Source organism: Ursus arctos, unplaced genomic scaffold (assembly GCF_023065955.2).
Source record: "Ursus arctos isolate Adak ecotype North America unplaced genomic scaffold, UrsArc2.0 scaffold_5, whole genome shotgun sequence".
NCBI classification, from domain to species: Eukaryota; Metazoa; Chordata; class Mammalia; order Carnivora; family Ursidae; genus Ursus; species Ursus arctos.
The window spans coordinates 72132632-72159981 of record NW_026623067.1 but is presented as its reverse complement, the minus strand read 5'-3'; the positions used below and the strand labels follow the sequence as shown (position 1 = coordinate 72159981).

The 27350-nt window shown below is 37.3% G+C and overlaps 1 protein-coding gene across 1 annotated transcript in view; it reads right to left on the bottom strand.

Moving 5' to 3' along the window:
- Positions 1 to 27350, bottom strand: part of ADGRV1 (adhesion G protein-coupled receptor V1) — a 508055-nt gene that overhangs the window by 250246 nt on the left and 230459 nt on the right. Inside the window, exon 83 of the mRNA XM_026498632.4 lies at positions 21535 to 21635. Coding sequence (XP_026354417.4) covers positions 21535 to 21635 — 101 coding nt within the window. The remainder of the gene's footprint in view (positions 1 to 21534; positions 21636 to 27350) is intronic.

Here is a 27350-nt window from a genome sequence, read left to right as displayed (position 1 = left end):
TGAGACCACGCATACCACACCTATGGGCCCACCTCATTCCCAGGACTTCAGTGTCCCTGCAATAAATTCCCCACTCCACTGTACAACAGAAATTAAAGTAGGGCTAAAATGCTCTGATTGCAAGGGAAGTAAAAGGAATAACAAGTAGGATTTTGAACCATCCTGGATTTCCCATAACTGAAGGGTTTACAAATATGCAGAACTTTCGGTGCTAATATCAGGACAGTCAAAAGGCTTGCTCTGTGCTTTGGAGCTATGAGAACAAAACAATGATAATGTAGGGTCTACTTTCCACAAGAAGTTGAAACTGGTTGCTTGGTTTGAAAAAAACTGTCAGGTAGCACATCGGAAGGAAGAGTAATCATCAAGATATTCTCCAAGAGTAGCTAGACTGATAAGGCAATCAACTATCATAGGCATCCAGTATATGTGTCACGGACATTATCTTTTCACTACCTCACACAGAAATAACACTGTGAACGTGTATTAGCAGCTCTCAAAGAGACCATGATATGAAACAAAAAGAATCAGAGGCAACGAAATACCCAGTAGTGTCGAAATCAACATCCTGAAGTCAAATGAGATCATTGTTCTGTAATTTAAAAACAACAGGATAACTTCATAAAACATGTAGAAAGAAATGACGAAAGGAATTAGATGAGTTGCCTAGGGTAGTGGCCCTCCAATGGGGGTGATTCTGGCCCCCAGGAAGCATCTGATTACATCTGAAGACATTTTTCAATGTAACAGGTGGGGAAGTGGGTGCTACTGGCATTTAGTGAGTAGGGGCCAGGGATGGTGCTAAACATCCCACAATGCACAGAACAGTCTCTCACAACAAATTTTCTGCCCCAAAGTGTCAACTGTGTTAAGGTTGAGAAATCCTAGTTTAGGGCTGTAAAACTTTTAAAAAACAAACAACACTTGGTTAATGTCAATAAGGTTAAAGTGCATGAGAAGTACTTTTATTTTATGAGTTGACTCAGTTGATGAGGAACAAAAACCAGAAAGAAGGAGAAAAGCAATGAGGAATAAGTAATGCTAAGGGTGATGAATAAAATAGGAGCCACACAAGGAGAAGAAAGGGTCTCATGTACCACACCACAGCCATTCTGTTCATTGTGATACCCCCTCCCCCGCAAATCAACACCAACAGAGCCTATCACTCGTTCCCCTCAAGAGTGTGCAGTGCTAGTTACTACAACTCACCTCTTCGTGTCACAGTTCTGTTAATAAAAGGATGAAGGGCATGTGGGCACACCTGACAGTCACCAAGTGCAGGGTAAGAATGATGGCCTTAAGGTGGGGAGTTAGGAAAAGGGGGTGTGAGAAGCTGAAATGCCAAAGAAGTAAAAAAAAACTGGAGAAGTGGCAGTTAGAAAGAGGCATATTCTGCACATATGCAAATAAATTTCTGGCGGAGGGAGCAAGTTAGCATTGTAACAACACTGCTTCCAGTTAAATACGAAAGCTGTGACCGGGAACCATGTATCCCAAGAGTGACCAGTTCATAAGAAGATCATGATTTAAAATAAAAAGGTTCCAAGTACGAAGTAGGGATCTGAAGATCAGAACTTCAACATCAGATTCTATATCTATTGAAATAATAGCAAAAGAGAAAAAAACAGATAACTGTTTAGGAATGAATATATACTTGCCGCCTCTCCAGTAGAGCAACCTCTTCAAGGCCTGAAATGCCATGTAGCTATTCCAGAAGACAGAAGCGAGATATGGCCTTCCCTCTGGTTCCCAAAGATGAATGTGTAATTTTTAGTATAATATCTCTATCCCTGAAGATCTGTTTAAGGTTTATCTGAAAATATTTTAGAAAGAATGCCAATTCTTCACAATCGTATCTCTGGACAAACAAAATCATTTCAGAGATAACTGACGCTAGCAGTTTTAGACATAGACCCACTAAGATTATGTTCAAAGCCTGAGCTTTCAAGGTAGAGACAGAACTTTTTTTCTCTACTACACCGCCATTTTGTTGAAAATATCACTATCAAAAACATCTACCTTAATATAAAGATCCTGAGTTATTAATAGCATAATATATAATATGGTCACAATTTTTTAAAGTGAGGATTTTTAATTTAACATGATTTTGAGGACATTTATTGATATAATTTTTTAGAATTTTGAAAACACAATTTGATTCATGTTAAAAATCATTTATAAATATTTGATTATGTACTTACTCATTGATTAAAAACACCTCTGTATTTTTGGATACTATTGCTCATCTTCCATGAGAGATATGATTAGTATATATTATTGATCACCATATGACCCAGTAATTCCACTACTGGGTATTTACCCAAAGAAAACAAAAACACTAATTCAAAATGATACATGTACCTCTATGTTGACAGCAGCATTATTTACAATAGGCAAGATATGGAAGCAACCGAAGTATTCCTAGATAGATGAATGGATCAAGATGTGGCGCACACACACACACACACACACACACACACACACACAGAGGAATATTACTCAGCCATAAACAAGAATGAGATCTTGCCATCTGCAGCAACATGAATAGACCTAGAGGGTATAATGCTCAGTGAAGCAAGTCAGACAGAGAAAGACAAATATCATGGGATTTCACTCAAGTGGAATTTCAGGAACAAAACAAACAAACAAAGAAAAAAGGAGACAAACAAACAAAAAGACTCTTAAATCCAGAGAACACATTTGGTGATTGCCAGAGGGGAGGTAGGGGCTGGGTGAAACAGATAAAAAGGATTGAGAGCACACTTATCGAGAGCCCCGAGTGATGTAAAGAATTTTTGAAATCTTATATTGTAGACCTGAAGCTAATATAACACTGTATGTCAATTACACTTCAATAAGAGATTTTTTTTTTAAGGCGTTCATTTTCTATACGTAAAATGCCAACACAGAGAGCAATTTATCATGTCTAAGCAGGTAACCAGTGAGTGCATCCAAAGGCCTGTCTGGGCACAGGTGGAGCTCCCATCCAGAACAAAGCTTTCTTGAAAATTTTAAATGGAAAGTATCACAGAGAGGAGTTTTTAAAAGCTTATCACGAAAAATATATATAGGTATATGTGTAGTTAAAAAAACCCTGCAATATAAGTTTTAAGGTGTAAGTTTTATTTACAACTTCATCAGTTACTAGGCAAGAGACCAGGGGTAAGTTTATTTGTCTCCATATCTGTAAAACAGAGATTTAAAAAAGGTACAATATGTGATTCTCAACAAAGTATTTGATATTATTTCCTATCCGCCCCTCTAAAATGAGTGAGAAAGACACACAAAGAATCACTGAATAGCTTTGTAAAACTGGTTTCAGAGATGAGAAAAATCTTTGTTTTAAAATAATTATACTTAAAATATCAAATTAAAATTTAAAAAAATTCAATTCAAATTTAAAATCTAGAAATAGCTTTCTATGTGGAGGCAAACATATTAATGGAAAAGGTCACCGCTTAAAACTTTGAGGAAATCTGTAATTTTCTCCCATACATGAATTTTAAGAAGTTCTTCCAATGGCTTAACCCTTAGTAAAAATTAGCTTATTTTCAAAAGTTAAATATGTTTGCCCCATATTTTATTCTTCATGCCTCTTTTTTTCCAATGTCTACAATTTTCCAGATTTGTTTTCCACAATTTGCAGCAATACCATAAGAACAGCAGAGAAATATTACAAATTCTGAGCATCACTCACACACTCAATCTTCATTCTTTATTGTGAACCACTGGCCAAAGTCCACCTCTCTTCAATTACCCAATGAGATGAATTTTATGGAAAAATACAAGATTTAAAAAAAAAAAAAAACCTTTCTAAGACTTTTAATGAAGGTTTGTGATCAGACAAGTCTATTAAATGGTAGCACATTTAATGAGTACTTAAATTATATTGTTAACAGCCCAATAATTAGACCCTTGGCCACACACACACACACACACACACACACACACACACACACGTACGTCAAAGTAACAGGCGATAACTTCCAGCAGCACTGGTTACAGGTGCTCTGGTCTTAGCTGTTTTTTGTTCTTTCCCATTAACTTGATTAAGCCAGAAATAATGAGCAAATGTGAACCTTTCCTGGAGTGCATCATTTAATTTCTTTTCAAAAATTGCACAGGTGGAATCCAGCAGTTTCTTGGCAATGTACTAAGTAGACTCCAAGAAATACAAAATATTCCATCAATTAGCAACTAAGGATGGGTGGATATTGAAGTACGTACATGTGATGTACATATGCATATGCACATTTATACATGTTTGTGGGTAGTTTTGTGGGTAAAAGATTGAGACACACACATGGGTTCCAATCTTAGTCCTGCTTCATAATTATGGTTTCTTGGGCAGATTTAATTATATTCTGTGAGTCTCAGATTACAGAGCTATAAAGTAAAGACAAATAATGGCCACTGATAGCACTACTGTGAAAATAAAACAAAGGAGCATATTTAAAGTCTCTGGATCACACCAGAAGCTCAAAGAGATTATTAATTAATTAACTAATTAATTAACTTTTTAGAGAGAAGTAGTGGGGGAGGGGCAGAGAGCATCTTAAGCAGAATCTAGACCCAGGGTAGAGCCCAATGTGGGGCTCGATCTCAAGACCCTGAGATCATGACCTGAGCTGAAACCAAAGGATGCTCAACTGACTGAGCCACACCCAGGTGCTCCTAAAAGAGAGTACTGTTAACAGTACTATTACTCCTCTAAGAATTATATAAATAAAATGAAAAAAAAAAAAACCCACCTGAAAATGGCTTCTTAAAATAATTTAGTTTAATTGAATTAAAACTTAAATATATGCCAGTTCCATTTGGGAAAATGAAGGGAAAAATCAAATCAAAGAAGCACAATTAAAAAAAAAAACTAAATTTCAAGAAACAAGGCTAAATCTTGTTTAGGAGTGGGAGAAAGACCATTCTTCCTTTGATGAGGGAAATCAGTGCTTCTATAATCAAAATAGCTATGTGTCACCCATTTTTAAAGTAAAAAAAATTTTTTTTAACTCTAACAAAATATCTTAACTGTATTACTCTCATGTCATATCTCACTTTTTTTTCTAAATGAAATTGCTTTTTCTTTTCTTTTCAAATCTCCTTTCAGATTTATAGGTGATTTTGTTTACTGATACTTTTTTTGTTTTCAAAATGTGCACACAGGTTGCTCTTCAAATGCATATGTTAAGTGGGCTTACTTATGAATATAGGGATCTATTTTTTCTGTGGATCTCAAAACAACTTTTGGAAAGACCAGTGGCGGTGGGACTCTTAGGTTCTACTCCTAGAAGTGAGGTTGGAGTCCTCACCCTGCTTTTGCTGGTGAATGCTCCCTTCCCTTCCTTCTACAAATCTGCTTGCAGACTGGGAGAACAAGAATAAAAGCCTTGTTTCAAACACGTCTGAGTCTGTGACCTTTGTTCTACAACACCTTCCCCAAGCCATCCTCCACTTAGAAGCTAAAGTGGACTTATCCTGGGGAAAGAATTACTCACATGCAGCTGGTCAATGGTTTCTTTCCCATTTGTTCCAGTTTGTCCACAGGAGATCTAACAAACAAATGTGGTTAGAGTCCTTACCCTCAAATAAATTATAATCTGTAAGTGGGAAAAAGTATAAATGTGCAACAAAAAATGGGTGAGAACTCTACCACATTTATGTAGCCAATTTCAAACTCTTGTTTTCTCTTGTTTCATATACCTATAAATATACCCAGCACTCCTTAGATTATAATCTTCTGGAGGACACAACTGTGACGACTTTGGGGTTTGTTGGTCAGATTATCTGTCTCATCTCACACAGAATTCATACATGACTGTAAACATAAGAGGTATTTACTAAAAGTAGGTCTTTGGCTTTTCATAATTACCCCCCAAAGAAGCAGTAAGAAGGAGCCCTTCAGAATGAGATCCTAATTAACATTTAGAACTAGATGTCCAGTAACGCTCGGAATCACTGTCTTTTAAATGTGTACAAAACAGCATTCCGATGGTGTTCTAAACCACTTACTTCAGTCTTCTAATTCCATGTTAAACTCAAGTGGTAAACAATCTTTTCCTCAAGTTGCTTCCTCTCTCATGGCCACCACTGACGCAGACATCAGCTGGAAGAGAGGCCTCCAAGGATTAGGCAGCCTGCCTTATACGTAACTTGGCAGCCACTTGTAAACTCCAAAGAGAGTAAACCAAATATCAGTGACCGACTGTGAAGCTGAATTACTTCCTCTTTTCTAGTTTCTCACAAAACTGTTTGAATTCAGCTTCCCCTCTCCCTAACAGCAGCCACTTCTGACGGAAGTCTATTCTCTCAGACTCGCTTCTATTTAGGAGAAATCGCTTATATTGTTGTTCTCAGGCCTATTAATAACTTAGAAAAGAGGTACGCATACTGAATTTTCAACAATGACACAAATATTTTCCTGCGGTATTTTCACTGTATTTCTCTATGTTCTGAATTTTATCTTTACCTTAAAAACATGAATTCAATAGTAGATTCATAAAAGGTAATATTATGGAAAATACACACAGGATATATTTCCTACAGCTAAACATTGGAGTTATCACAACTTCACTGTCGTGTTTTTCCGAAATTTGTCCTTGGGGCTGATGTAAAAGACACATAAAATATAGTGCTGTGTTAATATTTTTATACAAGTTTAAATCCTGTATAACTACATTAATTTATACTTGTATGGGCCTTTAACATGACCGCAGTAGATTACATTTGAAGTAACGTTGAAAAACACACTTTACACCTGATTAGCTTTTTCCTGTTTCTTCACTTGAACTAATAACAAAGAGTCCAATGGAGGTGTTTTGAGGAATTATTCTTTAAAATATGAAATAGCTTTTTATCTTAATGTGTAATGAATGCTTCACTTTTAAAGAGGTATTACACCTTGTGCATTATTAAAAGATTAAAAAAAATCTGAAACCCTACAGAACCTGACACCTTATAGAACAGAGACTTCTGATTTTTTAAAAAAATCTGGATATAGTGGCCTTGTCAGATTAGACTATTTAACGCATTTCTAAGAAAAATGCTCATGAGACATGAAAATGCATCTGTGGTACCCAAATTCTTATCCTTGAAAAACCTATAAGAAATTCTCATTTCTAGGGTGCCTGGGTGGCTCAGGTAAGCATCTGCCTTCGGCTCAGGTCATGATCCCAGGGTCCCGGGATCGAGCCCCGAGTTGGGCTCCCCACTCAGTGGCAGCCTGCTTCTCCCTCTCCCTCTGCCTGCCACTCCCCCCTGCTTGTGCTCACTCTCTGTCTCTCGCTCTCTGTCAAATAAATACATAAAATCTTAAAAAAGAAAAAAAAAAAGAAATTCTCATTTCCTCAAATATCAGTCCTGCTCAGGTTGGAAATGACGCCCCATCTCTTCCAAATCTGCAATGGAAGTAATTCTCCCGTCCTCCCCAGCAGCCCTTAACCAGTTGAACCATCCCTGAAGCCTTGCAAAATAAACAGAATATAATCCAATATAGAGCAATCTCTTTTGCATCACTAATCCCACCAGACACAGCCCATTCCTCTGCCCTTACTAATGCCTGTATTTTAATTATATGTAGATTTTACCTGGTAAAGATTTCTTATCTTTCAAGACAGCTTAAGCATTCTCATCTCTATAAAAGATTTTTTTTGACCCCACCCCTCACCCTGGATAGAATTAATAACTCCCCTTTTTCTTCTTTTTTTGTTCCCACTGTATGCTGTACAGGCTGCTGTCATAGGCCTATAACACTCTATTGCATTCATTTATTTATATCATTTATTCCCTTCCTAGTAGACTACACATTGCTTGAGGATATATCTTATTTATCTTTATGTCTGTAGTTGCTAGCAAAAAGCCTGAGATATTACATAGAACACTAAATATCTGAGGAATGGGAACAATGAATAGCTATTATATACAAAGAGACAAATTTAAATTGGGCTTCTACAAAAATTCCAGAAAAGAGTCTCTTGTTTTTGTTACCTAGAGAATAAAAAGATTTTTCTGCTGCTCTGAGTAAGACTCAAACAGGAGGAGAGAGACAGACGTGCTTGCCCTCATCTGACTTTTCTATAGTCACACAAGAGTCTTTAATAATCAACCCTAACAAACACTTTCAAAAGAACAGTCCCAAACTTAGAGTGAAACATTGTTCAAGTGTGGACTGTTTGTATAATACAGGTCATTTTTTTTAATGTGGTCTCACAAGAATGTAATGATTAAACAGCAATGATGACTATAACCTGAGTTAAAACAGTGGCAGTTCAGCTCTTCTGACTTCCTGAGGTTAATCTCTCAGATTCCTCTGGCCTTTGTACCTCTGTGGAGTGAAGAAACGGTGTAAGCAATACCTATATGCCTCTATTTATATAATTTAAAATGCTTATATTGCCCTACTAAAACAAATATTTATTGAACACTTCTCTACCGATTCAAGAGAGCAAAGAAAATTAGCTAACACTTTCACTTTTTATCTGACGTTTTCCAAGGTATAAAACCACATTCCTTAGTGCAAAACTTCCGTTTTTTAAAATATTTTTGGGGGAGGGAACAAGGTTTTATGATTATTATGTCTCATCAACTCATTTGTTTTCAAAATACCAAGGATTACAACAAATGCCTTCAGCTACTCATAGGTTAAAAGGCTTTGAGAGTGTGGTATCCGATAGAATAAACTCAGAAATGATCAGTAGTTTCGTCATAATTATAAACATGACGTAAACACGGCAGGATTGTTCATTATGTCTAGACATATTACAGTATGCCCGGATATTTCATCTCAGCCCTAATTCCAACATACTAACTATATGACAACCTTGTTACTTAGATCCTTATTTTAATAGCCCACATTATGTACTTTGGCACTACAGATAATTTATGAGCTAATTATTTATTAAAATTAGCTATTATAGTTAGTTATTATCTATCCTGAGTGTCTATACTCAATCTAACACAAAATATTATTCTTATGAAATATAGAGAGATCTTATTTAAGAAAACTCTTCCATATACTCCAATGGTTGTTCTCTCAACTTTAACTCTGTTTCTCAATAAGAAGTTAAAAAAAAAGCTGCTTTAAGAGCTAAGTCCCTGTCCTAGTACTATTGTCCACAAGATTCAGAAACCTTCACATATGCCATCCAAGTCACTTGCAGAAACCTCTCCCTGAACTCAGGAAGCAAGTTTCCAGAAGTCTGCCTCTCGCTTCTCGCTCCCTATCACCTGCCCTCGTTCCCTCCCAATGCTGGGCCTCTGTGGTCTGTTTCAGTGGGCTTCTGAAGAAAGGACAGGCTGTCGCAGTAGCAAGGGTTTTCTTGAAGTTCCCAATCAGACATCAGAATGTGTTTTAACATGAAGAAAAATTGCGAAGTACAATTAGGATCCATAATAGCTGGATTAAGAGTTGAATAGGCTTGGGGGCGCCTGGGTGGCACAGTGGTTAAGCGTCTGCCTTTGGCTCAGGGCGTGATCCCGGCGTTCTGGGATCGAGCCCCACATCAGGCTCCTCCACTATGAGCCTGCTTCTTCCTCTCCCACTCCCCCTGCTGTGTTCCCTCTCTCGCTGGCTGTCTCTATCTCTGTTGAATAAATAAATAAAATCTTAAAAAAAAAAAAGAGTTGAATAGGCTTGGGTGGCTGGCTTGGGATCTTAACTTCTCATTATAACTATTTTTCTGGAAAAACTAATTCTGAATTGAGTGAACTTAAATTATAAGCCAAGATTTATAATGTACTGTGTCTGTAAGTTGTAGACCCTACAAGATTACAATTCTTTAGTGATATGAATATCTTTTTAATTCTGATTTTAAGGAATCGAGCTTATTTTCATGAGAAAATGGTGATGACTTAGTTTTAAATTGCTGAAGAATTTTTTTTTTTAAGGAGCAAGCCTACATTTCCTTGCACCTGATTGTTTTTCTCATTATTTTAACTACTTCTTACTGAAAATCTAGTATGCACCCAAAAGCTTTGTACGGGTGCTGGAAACATAGCAATGAAAAGGTAGGCAATTCCTGACTGAACGGAATTTCTATTCTATGAGGTGAGAAGTAGAAAGTGAGGAAAGGAACAGAAGATAATAAAATAAACAAGAGAATCCAGATACTGATTTCTGATATAAACATAACAGAGATGTGATATTGTCGGGCAGGGTAGCTACTCAGGGAGGCTGTTCTAAGGTGACAAAAGTATGAGCTGAGTGTGAAGGATGGACAGACGAATACATTTATGAATAAGTAAACACTGGTGCAGAACTTTCCAGGCTTGGGGATTAACTGGAACTCAGAACCCAGGACAAGAAGGAGGTGGCATGTTTACGGAACTGAAACGTGTCCACTGTGGCTGGTGCTGGGTGAACGGGTGGAGACGGTAGGAGGTGAGATCAGAGGAGGCAGGAACGATCCTCAGGGGTCTGCTGGACAAAAGTCAAAAGTTCCTCTTTTTATAGGAAGTGACTGAGGGATTTTAGGTGTGAGAATGACTTGGGTTAAGTGTTTGAAAGGACTACTCTGGCTCCCGAAAAGAGAACAGATGATAAAGACCAGGGCCAGAGTAAAACCACGGGGGAATAGTTTCAAGGCTGCTATAGAAGACAGATGGTTTACAGGAACATGACAACAATTGGAATAAACTCTGGAAGCACCAAGATAAAATATACTTAATTCCCAAATACAGTTAACTCTATGCATATTTTTTAAAAGGGAAATCCATACTGAAAAATTTTTTAAATATAAAAAAAAATTAAGGATATGAACTCAGAGTTTCAAACTTTCATTTAACTTTGATTTCTGCATTCCTAAAGGGGTGAAGGAATAAAATGAATTGGAGTGGGGCTTAGAGGTGATCTCTGGGGTTGCTATGACATATCCCCATTCCCACACCTAGCCCCATAAGATCACTTACACATGCCATCTTCTGCAGATGAAATTTGGCCCTGAAATGCACTTGGCTGTGGATATGTAACATGTAAATGTTTCAATTTGGCAATAACATACACCCTTACAACAAAAACATAGTGCCTGAAACCAAGTTCCTCCCATCCCTGGCAGAACACAGAGTATGCGTACTTAGGAGATGGGACACAAAAAGGGGATTTGCTAGAAAGGTAGTTCTAGACTCCATACAACTAACAAGCCTACAGGAAAGGCTGCTTTACTTTTATAACTGTTGTCATTTTGGCCCTTTTGTTTATCAATTGGTATAGCCTATGATATTAAAAAAAAGAATAGTCTTTTTGCTCAGGACCTCGAAGCTTACCTAGGCAGATGGGCAACCAAATGTAAGACACTCTGTTGGTAGAGCACGCAGCCAAAGCTCCAAGACAGGACTTCCTTGGACTTAACAGATGTATTTGTACATTTAAGAACCAATTTGGTAAGGGCCATTCATTGAAAAGATTTACAAAAGGAAGCAAGATGTCAGAGAGCTAAAAACAAGACTTAAGAGAGCCCCACTAACATGATCAGCATAGTAGTAAATGTTAGCTATACCTCAATAAAGCTAGAAAAAATAAATAAAATTGATGGCGGTGATGGGTGCCTAACTCTGCGTGTATACTAAAAGTCGATGAATTGTACACTTTAAATGGGTGAACTGTACGGCCTATGAATTGTATTTCAACAAAGCTGTTTTAAAAAACGTCACCAAAAGACCATGCTGTTCCGTTCCATGGAAGGGGAGGAAAACCGCCACCGAATTCTCTGGTGTCATTTGCAGAGGGGTGGAGTGGGAGAGCAGGGCTTTGATGCTCACAGACCTAGGTGATGTGAGATGGCAGAGGGAGGCAAATAACATAACCTTTTGGGGTCTCCTATTTCTCATGTGCAATACAGAGGTAATAAAAATAATACTACCTCATAGTGTTGTAAGGATTACATGGAATTTATGCATATCAGTGTTTAAAGTAGGTAGTATTTAGCAGTACCAAGTGTTTCATCACATAGTATTTCTGTGTTTTTGAAATATAAGCCTATTTCAATATCCAAATGTATACACACACATGCATGTTGTGTTACACAACACACACACTGTATACATAAATATATATATATATGTATTTTGTTTTTCATATATAAAGACATACGTATTTTTAAAAGACATATATGCCTATTTAAATATATATAAAAAGACATACATATATATAAGAAAAACATGTGGAGATATATATATATACATATATATATATATATCTGTCTCCAGTTCTTAAGGTTATATATATATATATATATAAAATATATATAAATATATATATAAACATATATTAAAAAATATAAAATATATATAAAAAGACATAAATATATACAAGAAAAACATGTGGAGATATATATATATATATGTATATATATCTGTCTCCAGTTCTTAAGGTTTCAACAACTCAACACAAGCAATAAAGACACAAGCACTTAGAAAACCACTCAAGATTGGCGAGGGGAATCTCATTTTAAAAATATAAACAAAGCAAGGGTGCCTGGATGGCTCAGTCGGTTAAGCATTTGACTCTTGATTTCAACTCAGGTCATGATCTCAGGGTCATGGGATCAAGCCCCGCATGGAGCCCCAATTCCAGCTCTGTGCTCAGCAGGGAGTCTGCTTGAGATTCTCTCTCTCCCTCTTCTTCTGCCCCTCCCCCCCACTCACTTGCTTGCCCTCTCTCTAAAATAAACAAGTAAATCTTTAAAAAATATATATAAATAAAGCAAAATTAATACAGTGTCTACAGATAATGCAGACCAATAGAAAAGCCTTTCCAGGATAGTAGGACGAGAACGGTGGCAACAGGCAAGATAGAGTTGAGTGTTTTAAAAGGGTGGGGCTGAGCAGAACTGTCACCTCCCTTGCAGTTGATTTAAGAAAACCTCAAGAACACAAAACCAGGCTCGGTGCTCCAGAAGGCAGTAGGGAGTGTTCGACTCAGCAGAACCCAAAGGGCCCCTTCAATGCTATGTGGCAGCAGGAATCAACCTCGCTTTCCTCCTTTGCTCCCTTGTTCTCCAGGCCACGTGTTTCAAGATTGAACACCATCTATTACTCTTTAAACAACTCTGCAAGGCAGGCATTCTTATTTTCCAAAGACTTTTCTGATACGGCTCAGGGATATTACTCCGTTTGTCCTTTTAATTCCCAAACTGGGTCTCTTCCCCCTACACTCCATATTTGTTACTTAAAGTTCTTTAGAGCTATCATTAAATATTCGTAAAAACAATTTTTCTCAGATGCTGATTTTCCCTAGTTAGAGACATCAAAAGTAGTCTTTTAAAAGTCAAGGATAGTTTATGCTTCTGAGGCTGTAATAGAAGATTCCAAACTGGTATTTTCTGGTAAAGCCTGGATTTGCCTCACAAATTTTCCTAGTAACAAAAGCCATGTTGCAAACATGATAATGTCACTGTAGCCTCATTCAGAATATTACTCACTCTTTCTGTTGCTTTGCTACTTCAGCACTTGGGAAAGTTTGAATTTCCCAGTAGTGTGACCATGATACTATTTTTGTATCTTCAGCGTCCACTTATTTTCAATTTAGTGAGAACAGTTTATGGTTGAGCTGAATTCTGAAAGCCTGTTGAAAAAAAGCTAGATTTCTTTATTGAAATATTTAAGAATGAAAAATTTGATATATAAGTAAAATGTGTACTCAAGAAGAAAGCTAAAATAAAATACATTATTTCTCCTGAAATTCAATACTTGGATTAATATTCAAGTTTCAGTCTATCTGAATACCAATATCATTTTAATCCCTCAAAGCACATACTTGTGAATAACATATTAATATTTTTGGTTGCAGAAAATACTATAAAATTATTAGATAATCACTAATTACAAATTTACTTCATAACTGCAGATTCACGTATAAAGTCATCCAAGAAATCTGGATTCAAGAAACGGGGGAAGGGGAGCTCAACCTATAGCTCTAATCTTCTACATGTAACATGATTAGACCAGGCACACTAGCAGGGTGTCACTTGCCTTTAGGCACAAAACATTTCCATGCAATCAAAAAGTATAAATAAAAACAGGGACCAAGGAGAAATGCACTAAATCTTATTACCCTTTCATCAATTTTCTATAAAAAGCTCTCTTTCAAAAGAGGAAAATACCAATGAGGAGGGGGGGGAAGGGGGAAACCTGCCCTTTTGGCTGCTGGTGGCTGGTAGTCCCAGCGTCCACCTTCCCTTCAGCAAGCTTTTTATGATCAGAGGCACCTGAGTTGCTCCCCTTCCTGGGCCGACTCTCCGCTTCCTTTATTGCCAAACTTCTCTCAGGTGTGGCCTGATTCAGCCTTTCCCACGTCTTCCCTACCCCTTTCCTCCCTGACCTTTTATGTCTCATTTTCATCATTTCGCTCCAAGTTTCCAGGGACCTTGTTCTTGCCAAGTTTGGGACTAACCTCCCACTGATGCTCAGTCCTTCCATTTGAAACCTTTTTCCCTTCCTTGGCTTCAGAAACTTTAACTGTGCTTTAGTTATCTGCATCTAAGGATCCTTCTCATTCCACATGGCACAGTGTTTTAAACACATGCGTTTTGGAGCCAGACTGCCTTGAGTTTGAATCTTTCTTCCAGCTGCCACATTCTACCAGTGAAGGTTAAGACAGGTAACAAAACTTAGTTCCATTTTTCCATCTGTCAAATAGGAAAGATGGCAGGTCCCGGCTCATCTGGTTGTTATAACAATAAGGCAATACATGTAAATCACTGAGTTCAGTGCCACAAAGGACATTAACTATGCGCATTCTATAATCACAGGTCCCCTACACAACCTGTTTCAAAAGAACCTATTTCACAGTGTCAAGACCTCCATGTTTATGTAGGTAACATCTAAACCACTAGCTTACATGTGCTATGGAAACTTTAAACCCCTAAGGCTGCAAACTGCACGTATCCTATCTATTAAAACTTTCTGCCTTTTCTATTTGAGTCAAATGAAACCACCGGTTTCACAGGCACCTTAAAATCATCTACCTCCTTTGGTGATAGAGTAAATCTCATGAATTCCTGATTTATGCGGCAGTATGCATAGTGGTTAAAGGCAAGGAATGGAGCCCGGCTGCTTGTGCACAACGATTGGTTCTGTCCCTACAACTGTGTGACCTCGGGCAAGGAACTTACATTCTTTGTGCCCTGACTGCCTCATCCGTAAAATATCAGTACCTATACCATACCTATATCATATCAGTACCTGTATCATAATCCTTACCTCAAACAATACTTAATAAGTATTACATTAGCATTTACTAAATAAAATGTGCAATGTGGTCTTTTTATTGGTTTGAAGAGAGAAGTGAAATTCCAAAGTTTTCATAAAGTAAAACAGGCGGTTTTTTATTAGTTCTTATTTATTCCTTTGGATTCTCATTACCCCTACCATTGTCCAAGCTCACAACCCAACCTAACCAGATAAGGGTAAAAGCTACCCTACCCAGCTTCTCTAAACCCATCTCCCTAAATTCCAGCCTCTCATCTACTTTAATCCATCTTTCATTTAATCCCTAATTGCCAGGTTAATCCTTAAAAACACCCATTTCATACTGCACCTTTTTGGACTGACTCCATCGGTGTCTCCCCACAGTTCTCAGGCAATATGGAACTGGCTCACCTGTGGTCGGCAGATCTATTTCTTCACGCACAGGGGCAGGCCTCACAGAAGTGGAATTCCCCAGATCCATTATAACCTCCGTGCCTTGATTCTTGCTGTTTTCCCTTCCTAGAATGTGCCACGTTCTAAGTCCTCACATCTTATACATCCTTCAACAACCAGGTCAATTCCATTTGCTCTGACTTTCCAGCAGAGTCTCGCCTCCCCCAAATTCACAGCTTATGGAGTACTATACAGTATATGAGAGAAGAAGAGATCTACGAACGTACTTGGTTCTTACAGTGATGTTACTGTTTTAGACTGTTATTTACATACTTCCTGTGTGCATATCTTGCCTGGAATTTCCCATTGCACAATCTCTAAACTGTGCATATGGTAGATGACTTCAAAGTGGTTGAGTTTATAGATGAATGAAAATCCTCACCTGGGATAAGCAGGGTTTGCTCAGATTTTTGTTATAATTTCACTACTGGAAAACTGAATGGGCACCCAGTCATGAATGTGATATTACTTTGGCCATTAAGACTCAAATAGATTAATCAATTCAACTTAAATGTACATTCATATCTGTGTGCAGAATTGCTCGTCATTCATGTTCACCAAATTAATCTCTACGTGAAAAGGCACAATCAAATACAGAATTTTTTCTGTATGAGAAATAAAAATAGAAGCCTTACATACTTAATACCATTTGAGTGGGGGCATTTTCAAGCTCTTCAGAGGAAAGAAGGAATTGGGGAGGGGCTGGCTACACTTTCTTTCTAGTGGTTTATTTTATGTCCAAAAACAACACCGAGCTGTATGCCAAGTATGAAATGCTATGAGAAGGACCAAAATAAAAGCCTAGTCTCTACTCTGAGTCGTACATTAGTTTGCTTGTCTAAGTACCTTTCCTTTTCTTAGTAACCCAGGCAGGAGGGAGGATAAAACAAGAAAAAAGCAGCAGCAAATATAAGTAGTTTCAAAGGCAGTGACACTTTAAATGAAAGAAAAAATTTAATTAATGGCATTTCTTAAATAATTTTTCATAGTAAGGAAAATAGGTTGACGATGTGGGTTTAGTAATAATAACAGCAACAGCAGGAGTGGCAGCAACAGCAACAACCAGATGTCCTTGGGTCATAACACGGTTAACCTAACCTTCTAACAAGCCCCGTCCAGAAACCCGCCCCAGACTGACTGGTTCAGTACCCGAATTTTACTACGATGCCGACACAAAGTGTAAGAAACACTTTTCTAGCCTATTTACGTATACACTGACAAATAATCATAGATGTTCTACTGAATAATGACCCTTTGTGTGTCTCAAGTACCCAATAATCAAAGCAAGATCCAATTTTGATCCTTGTACTTAAATTCTTAAATACTGTCCTTTACTAACGAAAGCAGAAACAACATAGGCTACCCTGGTTACCAAGTGACGATCCAAAACTTCCAACCAATGTTCTGATTAGCTGACACTTTACAATTTCTGTCTCACTCTGCTTCACTTGATAAAAATATACTTGTTAGATACATGTTTTCAGACTCTACACACACAATGACTTCCCCGAGCTGGTGGTCTCAACAAAACAGTGCCAAGCTGCAGGGAGAGAACCCGGGCCCTGCAGTAGCCAGAAGGAGCCTGTATTTGAGAGGTTACACATGGCTTCTGGCTTCATTCACATGTAGTCAATGATTCTCAGAGTCTCAAAGATGCTAGATATTCAAAGCTAAAATGACACAGCCTGTAGATTAAAGCAGGGCCTGCTGGCAGGAGTATCTGAGCAGCATTCTACCTGGGAAACAAAATGACCCTGCAAAATGACATCCCAAATGTTGCAGAATGAGACTACCAGACAAACAATGATAGCCCAACTTCAGCTAAGTACCAGAGAACAATCCTGTGAATTTAAAGGCAATTCCCTTGCCCTTTATTGAGGAGAAAGTCTATGTAGTTAAAACTCCTGCACATCCAATGGCCACCAAAAACGTCAATTTAAGTATTTAAAATCCTCAGACATTTAGTGTCATCTGAATTCAGATAATGTATAGACTGGCTGGCAAATTGAATCATTTTCACATATATTTTTTTCTAGACAAACTTACTCGTCAGTTTCAAAATATGTGCTTAAGCCATATAAACAAACAAAAAACAGAGGGGAAAAGCCCCAAACATTTCCCTCTGTTAAGTTTACCAACCAGAGTAAATGCAGTTCTATCTTATCATCATGTTTTCTATGAGAAAACTTCTGTTCTTTTTTTAGATTTGGAGAACTGCTTTTCCTGACAGAACCCCCAGAACTAAGAACCCTGAACTGCAAACTTGTCCTTTGTCCCAGTTGTTTACCAGTCTTATCAGGGCACACATGGGTTGGCAATGTGATTCTAAGATAAAAATTCCAAAGATATATTTAGATGTTTCTCCGAGAAATATCACCCAATACCATGAAAATTTGTTTGCTGTTTTTCACTTCGTACTTGAAGTGAGTGGTCTCACAATTTCTTGCCACTTAGTAATTTTCTTTTAGGTAAATGAGAAATATTAACTTGGCACTGAAGAAAAATACATACTTTTTAAAATAAACAATACTGAAAATACAGATCTTATCTCAAAAACTTCTACCTGTGACATTTCAATGAACACATATTTCAGTATAAATAACACACTTATTAAAAGCTATCCACAGCAAAAATACAATGATGAAAACAATCTTATGCCCCTGAATTTAACTATAAGTGATAAAGGACAGGAAGTTATATTCTAAGTTAATGATGTACAAGATTTCTTATAACACCCTACACGTTTATTTAGTATAATTCTGAACAAAACAGATTTAAAAAAATGGTAAGAAGCCACAAATGTACATTTACTATGTTGCAGAGGAATACTCTCTAGCCCAGTCAAAGAAGTGCTGTAAAAACATTCTCAAGTCTCAAGTTTTCTACGGAACTCCATATTTGCGAGACTGAAAAAAACCATTGGGGGAAAAAAAATCTTCTACTGCCACCTGCTGGTCATTTATAGTCAATGATTCTCAAAGATGCTGGAATGACAAACTACAGATTAAAGCAGAATTTTTGACTTTTCAAACAGCAATAATCTTTGGATTCCTGTTTACCTCCTCCATTTATAGGTTATGTATAATACATATTATAATAAATTATGAATATATAACATAAGTATACATTTTTACATATGTTTCTAGTAGAGAAGGAGAGCCAGAGGCACATTTTCTTGACTCCTGACTGCCTTGCTCATTGATGGACCCCCAGTGCTCTGAAAGGAAGTCAGAGATTATCACATTTCCTTTCTTCCCTTTCCCACAAAGGCCATTCAACCTACTTAAGGTAAGCAATAAAGATTTAAAACTTAATGCTTCTGGCTGACCTGTGAGTATTTGCAACTCAAACGCTCCAGGCCAGCTAGAGAAGTTTCATTCTTGGAGCCAAAGAAGGACAAGCCAAAAGTCTATTTCTGAAGACTTCTCAAGAGGAAACTCACACTCTAAGGATGTCAACATAACGTTGATGGAGGATTTTAAATGAGAGATCCGAGGTTGGAACTGGAATACCCCCACTGGCAAGATTCCCTAATGAGATATAAACACGATTTTAAAATTCAGAAAGGGTGGGCCCAAGTTCCTGTAGTCAGCTTCATTTCTTTTTTTGGAGAGTCTGAGAATTTAAAAAAGCCTTTGCTACAAGATTTTCAGGGAAACAACTATTCTCTTTCATTTAGAGGGTATTTTAAAAAATCAAAGTAGATAGGTAAACCATTTTGAGGAAACAGTACTTTCTCTATCAACAGTATATCAATTCTTCATACCAAAATGAACTATGGAAATGATTTTTTTAGTGATTTCATGTCACAAGCCACACATTATAGAATACTTCACGCCACATGGCTTCATCTCTTCTAAAAATAAACCGAAAAACATGGATTTCACTAACCTTCTTCTCTAAAATTAATGTTAAGTACAACATGAATCAGAAGGCAATGTCCAAACATATAAATCCTGGGTCCTTCTTTCACATCCCTAGACATGAGCAAATTTGTCTGCGAGGACACTGAAGAGTTGTCTGTAATTCTACGGTGCTATAATTAAGACTTGTACAAATTCTGCTGCCAAAAAATCACCAGAGTGGGTGGTGAATGCAGCCAAGTAAACTCTAATTATGGAAGGCGGGTTTTCTAAGATCTTACATACAAGAAGCAAAGGCAAGATCAGACAGCTAAGATAGGTTACCAAGGCAATATAAATAGCTTTGTCAAATTCAATGCAAGCCCCCTTTTGGTAACAGCTGTCACCTCCCATAGCTCATAGGTACTTTAAAAATCTGGAATTCTTTGCTTGGAATCCGGCACTTAATTGTTCCCCCAAAAATAAAGCTATGAAATTTACACATGCCATCTTCACTCCTGGGACAAAAGAAGTCAACAGGAGTCCAGTATCTCAGATAATTTTCCATTTTATATTTCAGCTCCTCCACTAGTATTATTTTAAAAACTTCTGTTCAGAGTTCAATGAAATGCTTTTAGCACTCTGAAAGACAGTATGCAAATCCTAAGTGTACAGCACAATAAATTTACATAAATTGAACATATGCATATAACAAGAAACACCCAATCAAGAAATAGTATTTTTTTGAATTCCAGAAGGGCCCCAACTACCTAGAAAAGGGAAAATTTTACTTCATAAAACAAATGCAAAGTTCTCTCAATAATGTCATACAATGTTTTCTTACAGTTTGGACCTGTAATTACAGCCTTCAGGTAGAAGTGATTTTGCTTTTTCCCCTTTGCTTATACAAACATCTGTGCCCAACCTTCCCCTTATCAACAAACTGCATGAATTTCTCATTCAAGTCCCAGCTCAGACATCACCTCCTCTATGAAGATTCCTGGACCTTCACAGAAAAATAAAGTCATCATCTACATTCACAGAGCAGTTTGCAAATAGTCTATGTTCGCAGTCATCATATCTATCTATTTATCTACTGTTTTAGACTGTGAGTACCTCATAGACAGAAAAGGCATCTAATTTCATCTTTTGATCTGTCCTCTGTGTTTACACTGTGCTTTAAACTTCATGCTAATGAATGACTACATGTTTCTCATGTTATTATCTTATGCAATTGACACCTGAGTAATTTTTCAGAAGAAAATGTTCTACCAAACTATATTCTTTAATAGTAAACAAAACAAAATACGGGTGACTTTGAACAACATGGGTTTGAATTGTGGAGGTCTACTTATATGTGGATTTTTTTTTTCGATAACTACAGTATAATAATGTAAATGTCTTTTCCTTATGATTTTTAAAAAATGATTATGATTATTTAAAATAATACTTTTCTTTTCTCTAGCTTGCTTTACTGTAAGAATGCGGCATTTAAAACACATAACATACAAAATATATGCTAATCAACTCTTTATCTGACCTGTAAGGCTCAATAGTAGACTATTAGCAGTTAAGTTTTGAGGGAGTCAAAAGTTATATGCAGATTTTTTACTGTATGGGGAGTCAGTGCCCCAACTCCCATGTTCAAGGGTCAACTGCATATTATCCAGATATTTTAAATACATATCATCTTAATGCTCTCCATACAAAAGGATTTGTAACAGATCATATTTTATTCAGATTAAAAACTATGCTAATTTTAATACATATACACATTAGTCATATATTTAGCATATATAAGTTGAGAATATACTGCTTCGTGATAAGAAGCAGCTCTTTTCTTGTAAGGGATGATATGACGGTACTACTCTGAAGAAAAAATTCACAAAACACACTTTTTTAGGCCCTGAAACTCTCATTTCCTCTTACCGTGCTACAAAACTAAACAAGCTTACTTCAACTAAGTTGAAATCAAACTCTACTTATACATTCAGTTGAAGGATCATAGAAGAAGAAAATGAACATGTCATGAAAGGTAGAAATTCCCGAGCTCTCCTACCTGTGTACCTAAGCTGGCCGCCATCATGTGAGTCAGAAGCTTAGCAGCAAACATGGAGTACCTGGCACAGAAGACATGGGAAAGAACAGCCAGGCAAAGACCTGTAGGAACAAAAAAGTCCACGTGTGGTTTTACAATCCATGAACAACAGTCGCATAGCAAAAATCTTCAGAAGGCCTGTCTGCCGATGCTGCATAGCACGGTATCTCTGGCGACGACGGTATTGCAATTATAATCTACTCCACTTTACATGACTTACAAAATCTGCACACTCCTCAACTAGGGCCAAAGGACAACTTTAATTTTCGAATAGCCACATGTTCACTTCCTTACTGAAGAGACTGCACAAATTAAGCAGATTAATAATTTTATTAAGCTTCTGGTTTTCTATGTTTCCATTAGACAAGTTCTACCGTTTGAGAAGGGAATCAAATTCCAATCTCATTTTCTAAGAACAGGTGGCTTGGCTAAATAGAGATATTTAGGGAGGTGAACAAGTTTTTTTTTAGGCATAAAACTGTGAATGGTACGACCAAAACTCAGGCTCAGTAATTACCCCTTTTTATCTAGGAGGAATAGTTATGTAATTATGACAGTGGTAATTATGAATTTTAAGAGTTACCTTACGCTACTGGGTGCCAAAACCAGGAACAAAATGTGTTTTTCCTCCTGAGATTACTTTAACCTAAACATCCACATTTTTAAGTGGAGTAAAGAAAACTATTCTTATTTTCTTTAAATCTGCTTAAATTCATCTCTTTATAGTACTTCAAGGCGATGAATAGAAACTCAACACTAAGACACAAATCTTTTATCTTGCAATTTGTATGGATTTCTTTTAAGACCAAGTTTTAAGTACGGAGTGCATACATACATATTTTTTAAGATTTATTTATTTATTTGAGAGAGAGAGAAAGCACAAGAGGGAGAGAGAATCTCAAGTAGACTGCAGGGAGCACAGAGCCCAATGCGGGGATCGATCCCACCACCCTGAGATCATGACCTGAGCCAAAACCAAGAGTGGGCCACTTAACTGACTGTGCCACCCAAGCACCCCGAGTATATACATATTTTTAAAGTATTTCCTGTTCTAAAATTTAAATGTGCTGCATATGGGAACCCATTTTTTCACGTAAGCCTTTTAATCCCTCTTGTCCTTAATAGAGTTATTTTGTCTAAGAATTATCAAAACAGCAATGGCAGCTGTATGCTGCTTTGCCATGTATTTTGCATGTAGTACCCCATTTACCAATGCCTCCTTGACAAATAGGACAGACTGCATTTATTCAACATTTGCTTTCTCATTATCTTCCCTGAAGCTATGTACCCAACTGCATGTTGGCATACATGGACTGGGCATCTGCAAAGTGCCCACATGGGGTCTATCACTAACTAATATTCCTTACACCAATGCCTCCCATAACTCCCTTTGGGAAAGGCTTTCAGTGTGTTTAGCTTTTAATAAGTTAGACAAAGTTCCACAGTGGAAGTGAGTCTTTGCATTAGTCAAGGCTCTTAGCCTAGGAATATGGCCAAGAAATCTAAAGTAATCCATTTTAGGAAGGCTGCTCTAGGGTGATCTGGGACAGGTGTGCAGGTCTTGGGGCGGCCTCCAAAATCCACCCACACAGGTACACAGTATATCCAGAAACTGCAGAGTCATGCCTGACTTTGCACCTTTACTTAGGTAGTCTATAAACTTACTGAAGCTGATGCCTGAACTCACCAAGGTACACTTTGAATTTCCTGTGATGATCAAAGCTAGTTTAAACTCAAGGTTTAGGGTGTGTGTGTGTGTAATATACTGATTCAAAAGCAAGGCCTTGCCAATTTTCATCAAATAGGCCACATGATCACAAATACGTGCTTTACTCTACATTTATTGTGGTAGATGGTAACAATGTGAGGCAAGGGGATTAGTGCTGGACAAAGGAGAAATATACATGAGTCAACCGGTTTTTTTTTTCCTAGTTCACAAGAAGAGCTTATTCACAGCCTTTTCCCTTAATGTGATAATTCTCCATTATACTCACATTTCATGAGATAAATGTAGTACAGCTAAACTTGACCAGCTCAGTAATATTTAATTAAGTATATAGGCTTCAATTAAAATGCTAGCATGACACCTGGTGGTGGTCCTGGATTCAAAGCCAGCGGCGGGAAAATGGGCTAGATTCTATTAGCCTTTAACTATAATGCATGATAGTGATCTGGATGCATTTTTTATTTATGGGAGAAGGTGCTGAAAAACCTCAAGCAGGCTGTTCCCTAGCCTCAGCTGGCCTTGGGAAAGATACTGAGTACCTTAGATTTAATAACTAAATACTTCGGTTTCCAAGTTCCTAAAGCATTATATACTAAGTACTTCCCTTTATTTTCTTACCTGATAACGAATAGCTGCACTTAGCATACATGATTTAAATCTACAAGTCCGTTTTCCCTAAGTTGTGATAATTTTTTGGTTTAAATTCCTTTAATATAAATATGTAAATCAAAGAGTATAAAATGTTATAACTATAAATAGCATGTTTTTTTTTAAAAAAATAAAGTATAATAATTCTAAGTATTACTTAAAGGTGTACTCTAAAGTTTTTTAAAAATTGACTCCTTGACGATTATGTAGAAACAAAAAACAGCTGGGTGCCTGGGTAGCTCAGTCAGTTAAGCGTCTGCCTTTGGGTCAGGTCATGATCCCAGGACCCTCAGCAGGGAGCCTGCTTCGCCTCACCTGCTGCTCCCACTGCTTGTGCTCTCTCTCTCAAATAAGTAAAATCAAGAAAGAAAGAAAGAAAGAAAGAAAGAAAGAAAGAAAGAAAGAAAGAAAGAGAGAGAGAGAGAGAGAGAGAGAGAAAGAAAGAAAGAAAGAAAGAGAGAGAGAGAGAGAGAGAGGGAGGGAGGGAGGAAGGAAAAGGAAGAAAGAAAGAATGAACGAACAAGCAGCTAACTGAATAATTTTCCTCTCCTGTTTTTCTTTTTTTTTTAAAGTAGGTTCCACATCCAGCATGGAGCCCAATGCGAGGCCTAAACTCATCACCCTGAGATCAAGACCTGAGCCAAGATCAAGAGTCAGACGCTGACCTGACTGAGTCACTCAGGTGCCCCCCTTTATTTTTGTTCCTAGCACAATGTAGGTTACAGACTCAGTTGGAAAAGAACAATTAATAAGTTCACTAACACAAATGACTTTTCTCTATCATTAGAAAGTGAGGGTGAAGATAAACTACCCTTAACCAAACAACATTGATAATCTTTGATTTAGATAAGAAAAACTCTAAAGAACTGCTAGATTCTTTTGTTATCATCAAATTGGACCAAAGATCTTATCTATCCACACAATATTTAAATGTTTGTATGCATATAAACATAGGTAATGTTTGAATATGCATACCCAGCAAAACTATCTATCAGTATCCCTTAAAAATAGGATACACTTTCCCAACTACTGAGTTATCACTCCACTAGCCAAATGTTGATACTTTTTGCCATGAAATCTCTGAAAAATGTTCATAACTTTTGTATCTATCCATGTATCTGTCACTGTCTTCTCTACAGATAAATCGCAACAAAACCAAATGTTCACTACACATTATTAAATGTTATTATGTTGTCGGCTTCCTTGTTTTCTATTTTCCCACCTAATGCTAACTGCAACTGCTACTTTTTTTTTTTTTATTTTTGTTGCTCATCTCTACTGCTTACCACATTTCTGTACCTCTCCTCTCAGTATGGTGCCTACTGGTTACTGCTACTAAGAAGCTAAAGGCAGGAAAACAAAATTGTCAAGCCCAAAAAGTTTCCAATTTTCAACTGAACAAAAGTCAGTATGAATCACCTCACAGAACACGAGGTCTGTTTTGGGGGGAAAGGACTTCTTCCAGAAGGATGAGGTTGCCAGGAGACCAACCTCCAGAAAATCAGAGTGTTAACCCTGAGAGGTTCAAAAGCCACACGTGGCTATCTACATTTTGATTAATTAAAATTAAACAGAATGAAAAATTCAGTTCCTCACTTGTTCTAGTCCTATTGCTACCATACTGGACAGGGCAGAACATTCGATCATTGCAGCAAGATCTACTGGAGAGTGCTGTGTTAACCTGAGTGAAAGCAAAAAAAGAGTGTGCTGTATTTCAGGATAATTTTTATTAAAAAATGCTAAAACGAGAGTGTTTGGAAGCTCAAAGTTTGATGTTAACTTACATAGTCACAAGAACACCTAATTATTGGAGTATGTCAGATCAACAATGTATATTCATTTATTTATTAATTTAACTAGTTGCTGAGAAGCTACCATACATCAGTGGCTGTGCTGAACAATGGAGACACTAAGTTCAAAAAGGTAGTTACCTGCTGCTCTCCCTCTGCTGTGTCTATATTTCTAGCTGTATATTCCCCAGACACAGACTGGTTTATGTGAGGTCAGAGGACATAATTCTGGGCAAAGAGATGTGCGGGAAAACATTCTGGGTGGTTTTCAGGAAAGTTTTCATTGTTCTTAAAACATGATCCAAATAAGTGCCTTTCCTTTGGCAAGCCTAGATGTTGTGTGATGCTGAGAGCTGTGGCCAGCTCAAGACCATGTAGGGGCAAGACTGAGAAAACAAAACTTTGAGGAGAGCAAGACAGAAAAATGAGAAGGGGGTGGGCTCCTGAGGACACCAGTGAGGTACTGAATTAATCAACCTTGAGCTAAATTTGTTTATTCAAGAAATGTGAGCTGTCTTCTGTTACTTGCAGCCAACTTCATCCTAAATAATACACCCATATATGCAGAGAAACCCAACATCTTTATGCCATGTCAGAATTAAAACTAAGCTGACTTACTACCCGCAGTTCTCTCTTCAAAATGGTTTTTTAAAAAAATTCTTACACATTTTTTTCTGTTCATGTTAATAACTACTCTCCCATTTGATAGTTAGAATGAAGCTGTTTTGATATAGCTTCCCCTACAATCATTACGGCTATTTTAGGACAATGATTACAGTGAATATGGGGCGCCTGGGTGTCACAGTCGTTAAGCGTCTGCCTTCGGCTCAGGGCGTGATCCCGGCGTTATGGGATCGAGCCCCACATCAGGCTCCTCCACTATGAGCCTGCTTCTTCCTCTCCCACTCCCCCTGCTTGTGTTCCCTCTCTCGCTGGCTTTCTCTATCTCTGTCAAATAAATAAATAAAATCTTTAAAAAAAAAATGATTACAGTGAATATGAACTTGATATTTTTGGAAGAATGTGACACAAAATTTTAGAAGAATCTCTTACTTTTAAAAAAAATTTGAAATGAATGGTGGCATCTGGTAAAAGTATTTTTTTTTCCTGAAAAAACTATCAGAATCTCAGCTTGTAAAACATAAAAGCCATAACTAGAATAGTCTTGCAGTTTAATAAACCTTGGACAAAAGAATAAGCACGCCTCAGAGAACTTTGGATTGTATTGGGTTTTTTTTATCCTGTAAGTCTTATTATTTCGTAATTTATGGACAATTAATTTCTGTTACTTAACTGTAAAACTGATATTGTGTTGACATATACACTTAGTAATCTGTCACGTAAATAAAGCCATTAGCCATCTAAAAGGGAAAGCTTTAGTTTGACTTATGTGTTAAATGATTTTTCTACCTTAAGAGAACAAAAAAAGAACAAATGACATTATTGTGAGGTCTCTGGTCCAACTCTAATCTCAGCTTAAAAGCCCTCCAAACATAGGAGACTCAGCCACAAGCACATCACATAAGACCTAGCTCACGTATTGATATTCAAACTGAAATGGATTATGGAATGCCACATGGTCTTGTCAGATCACAAGGCGAAAGGAACTGTAT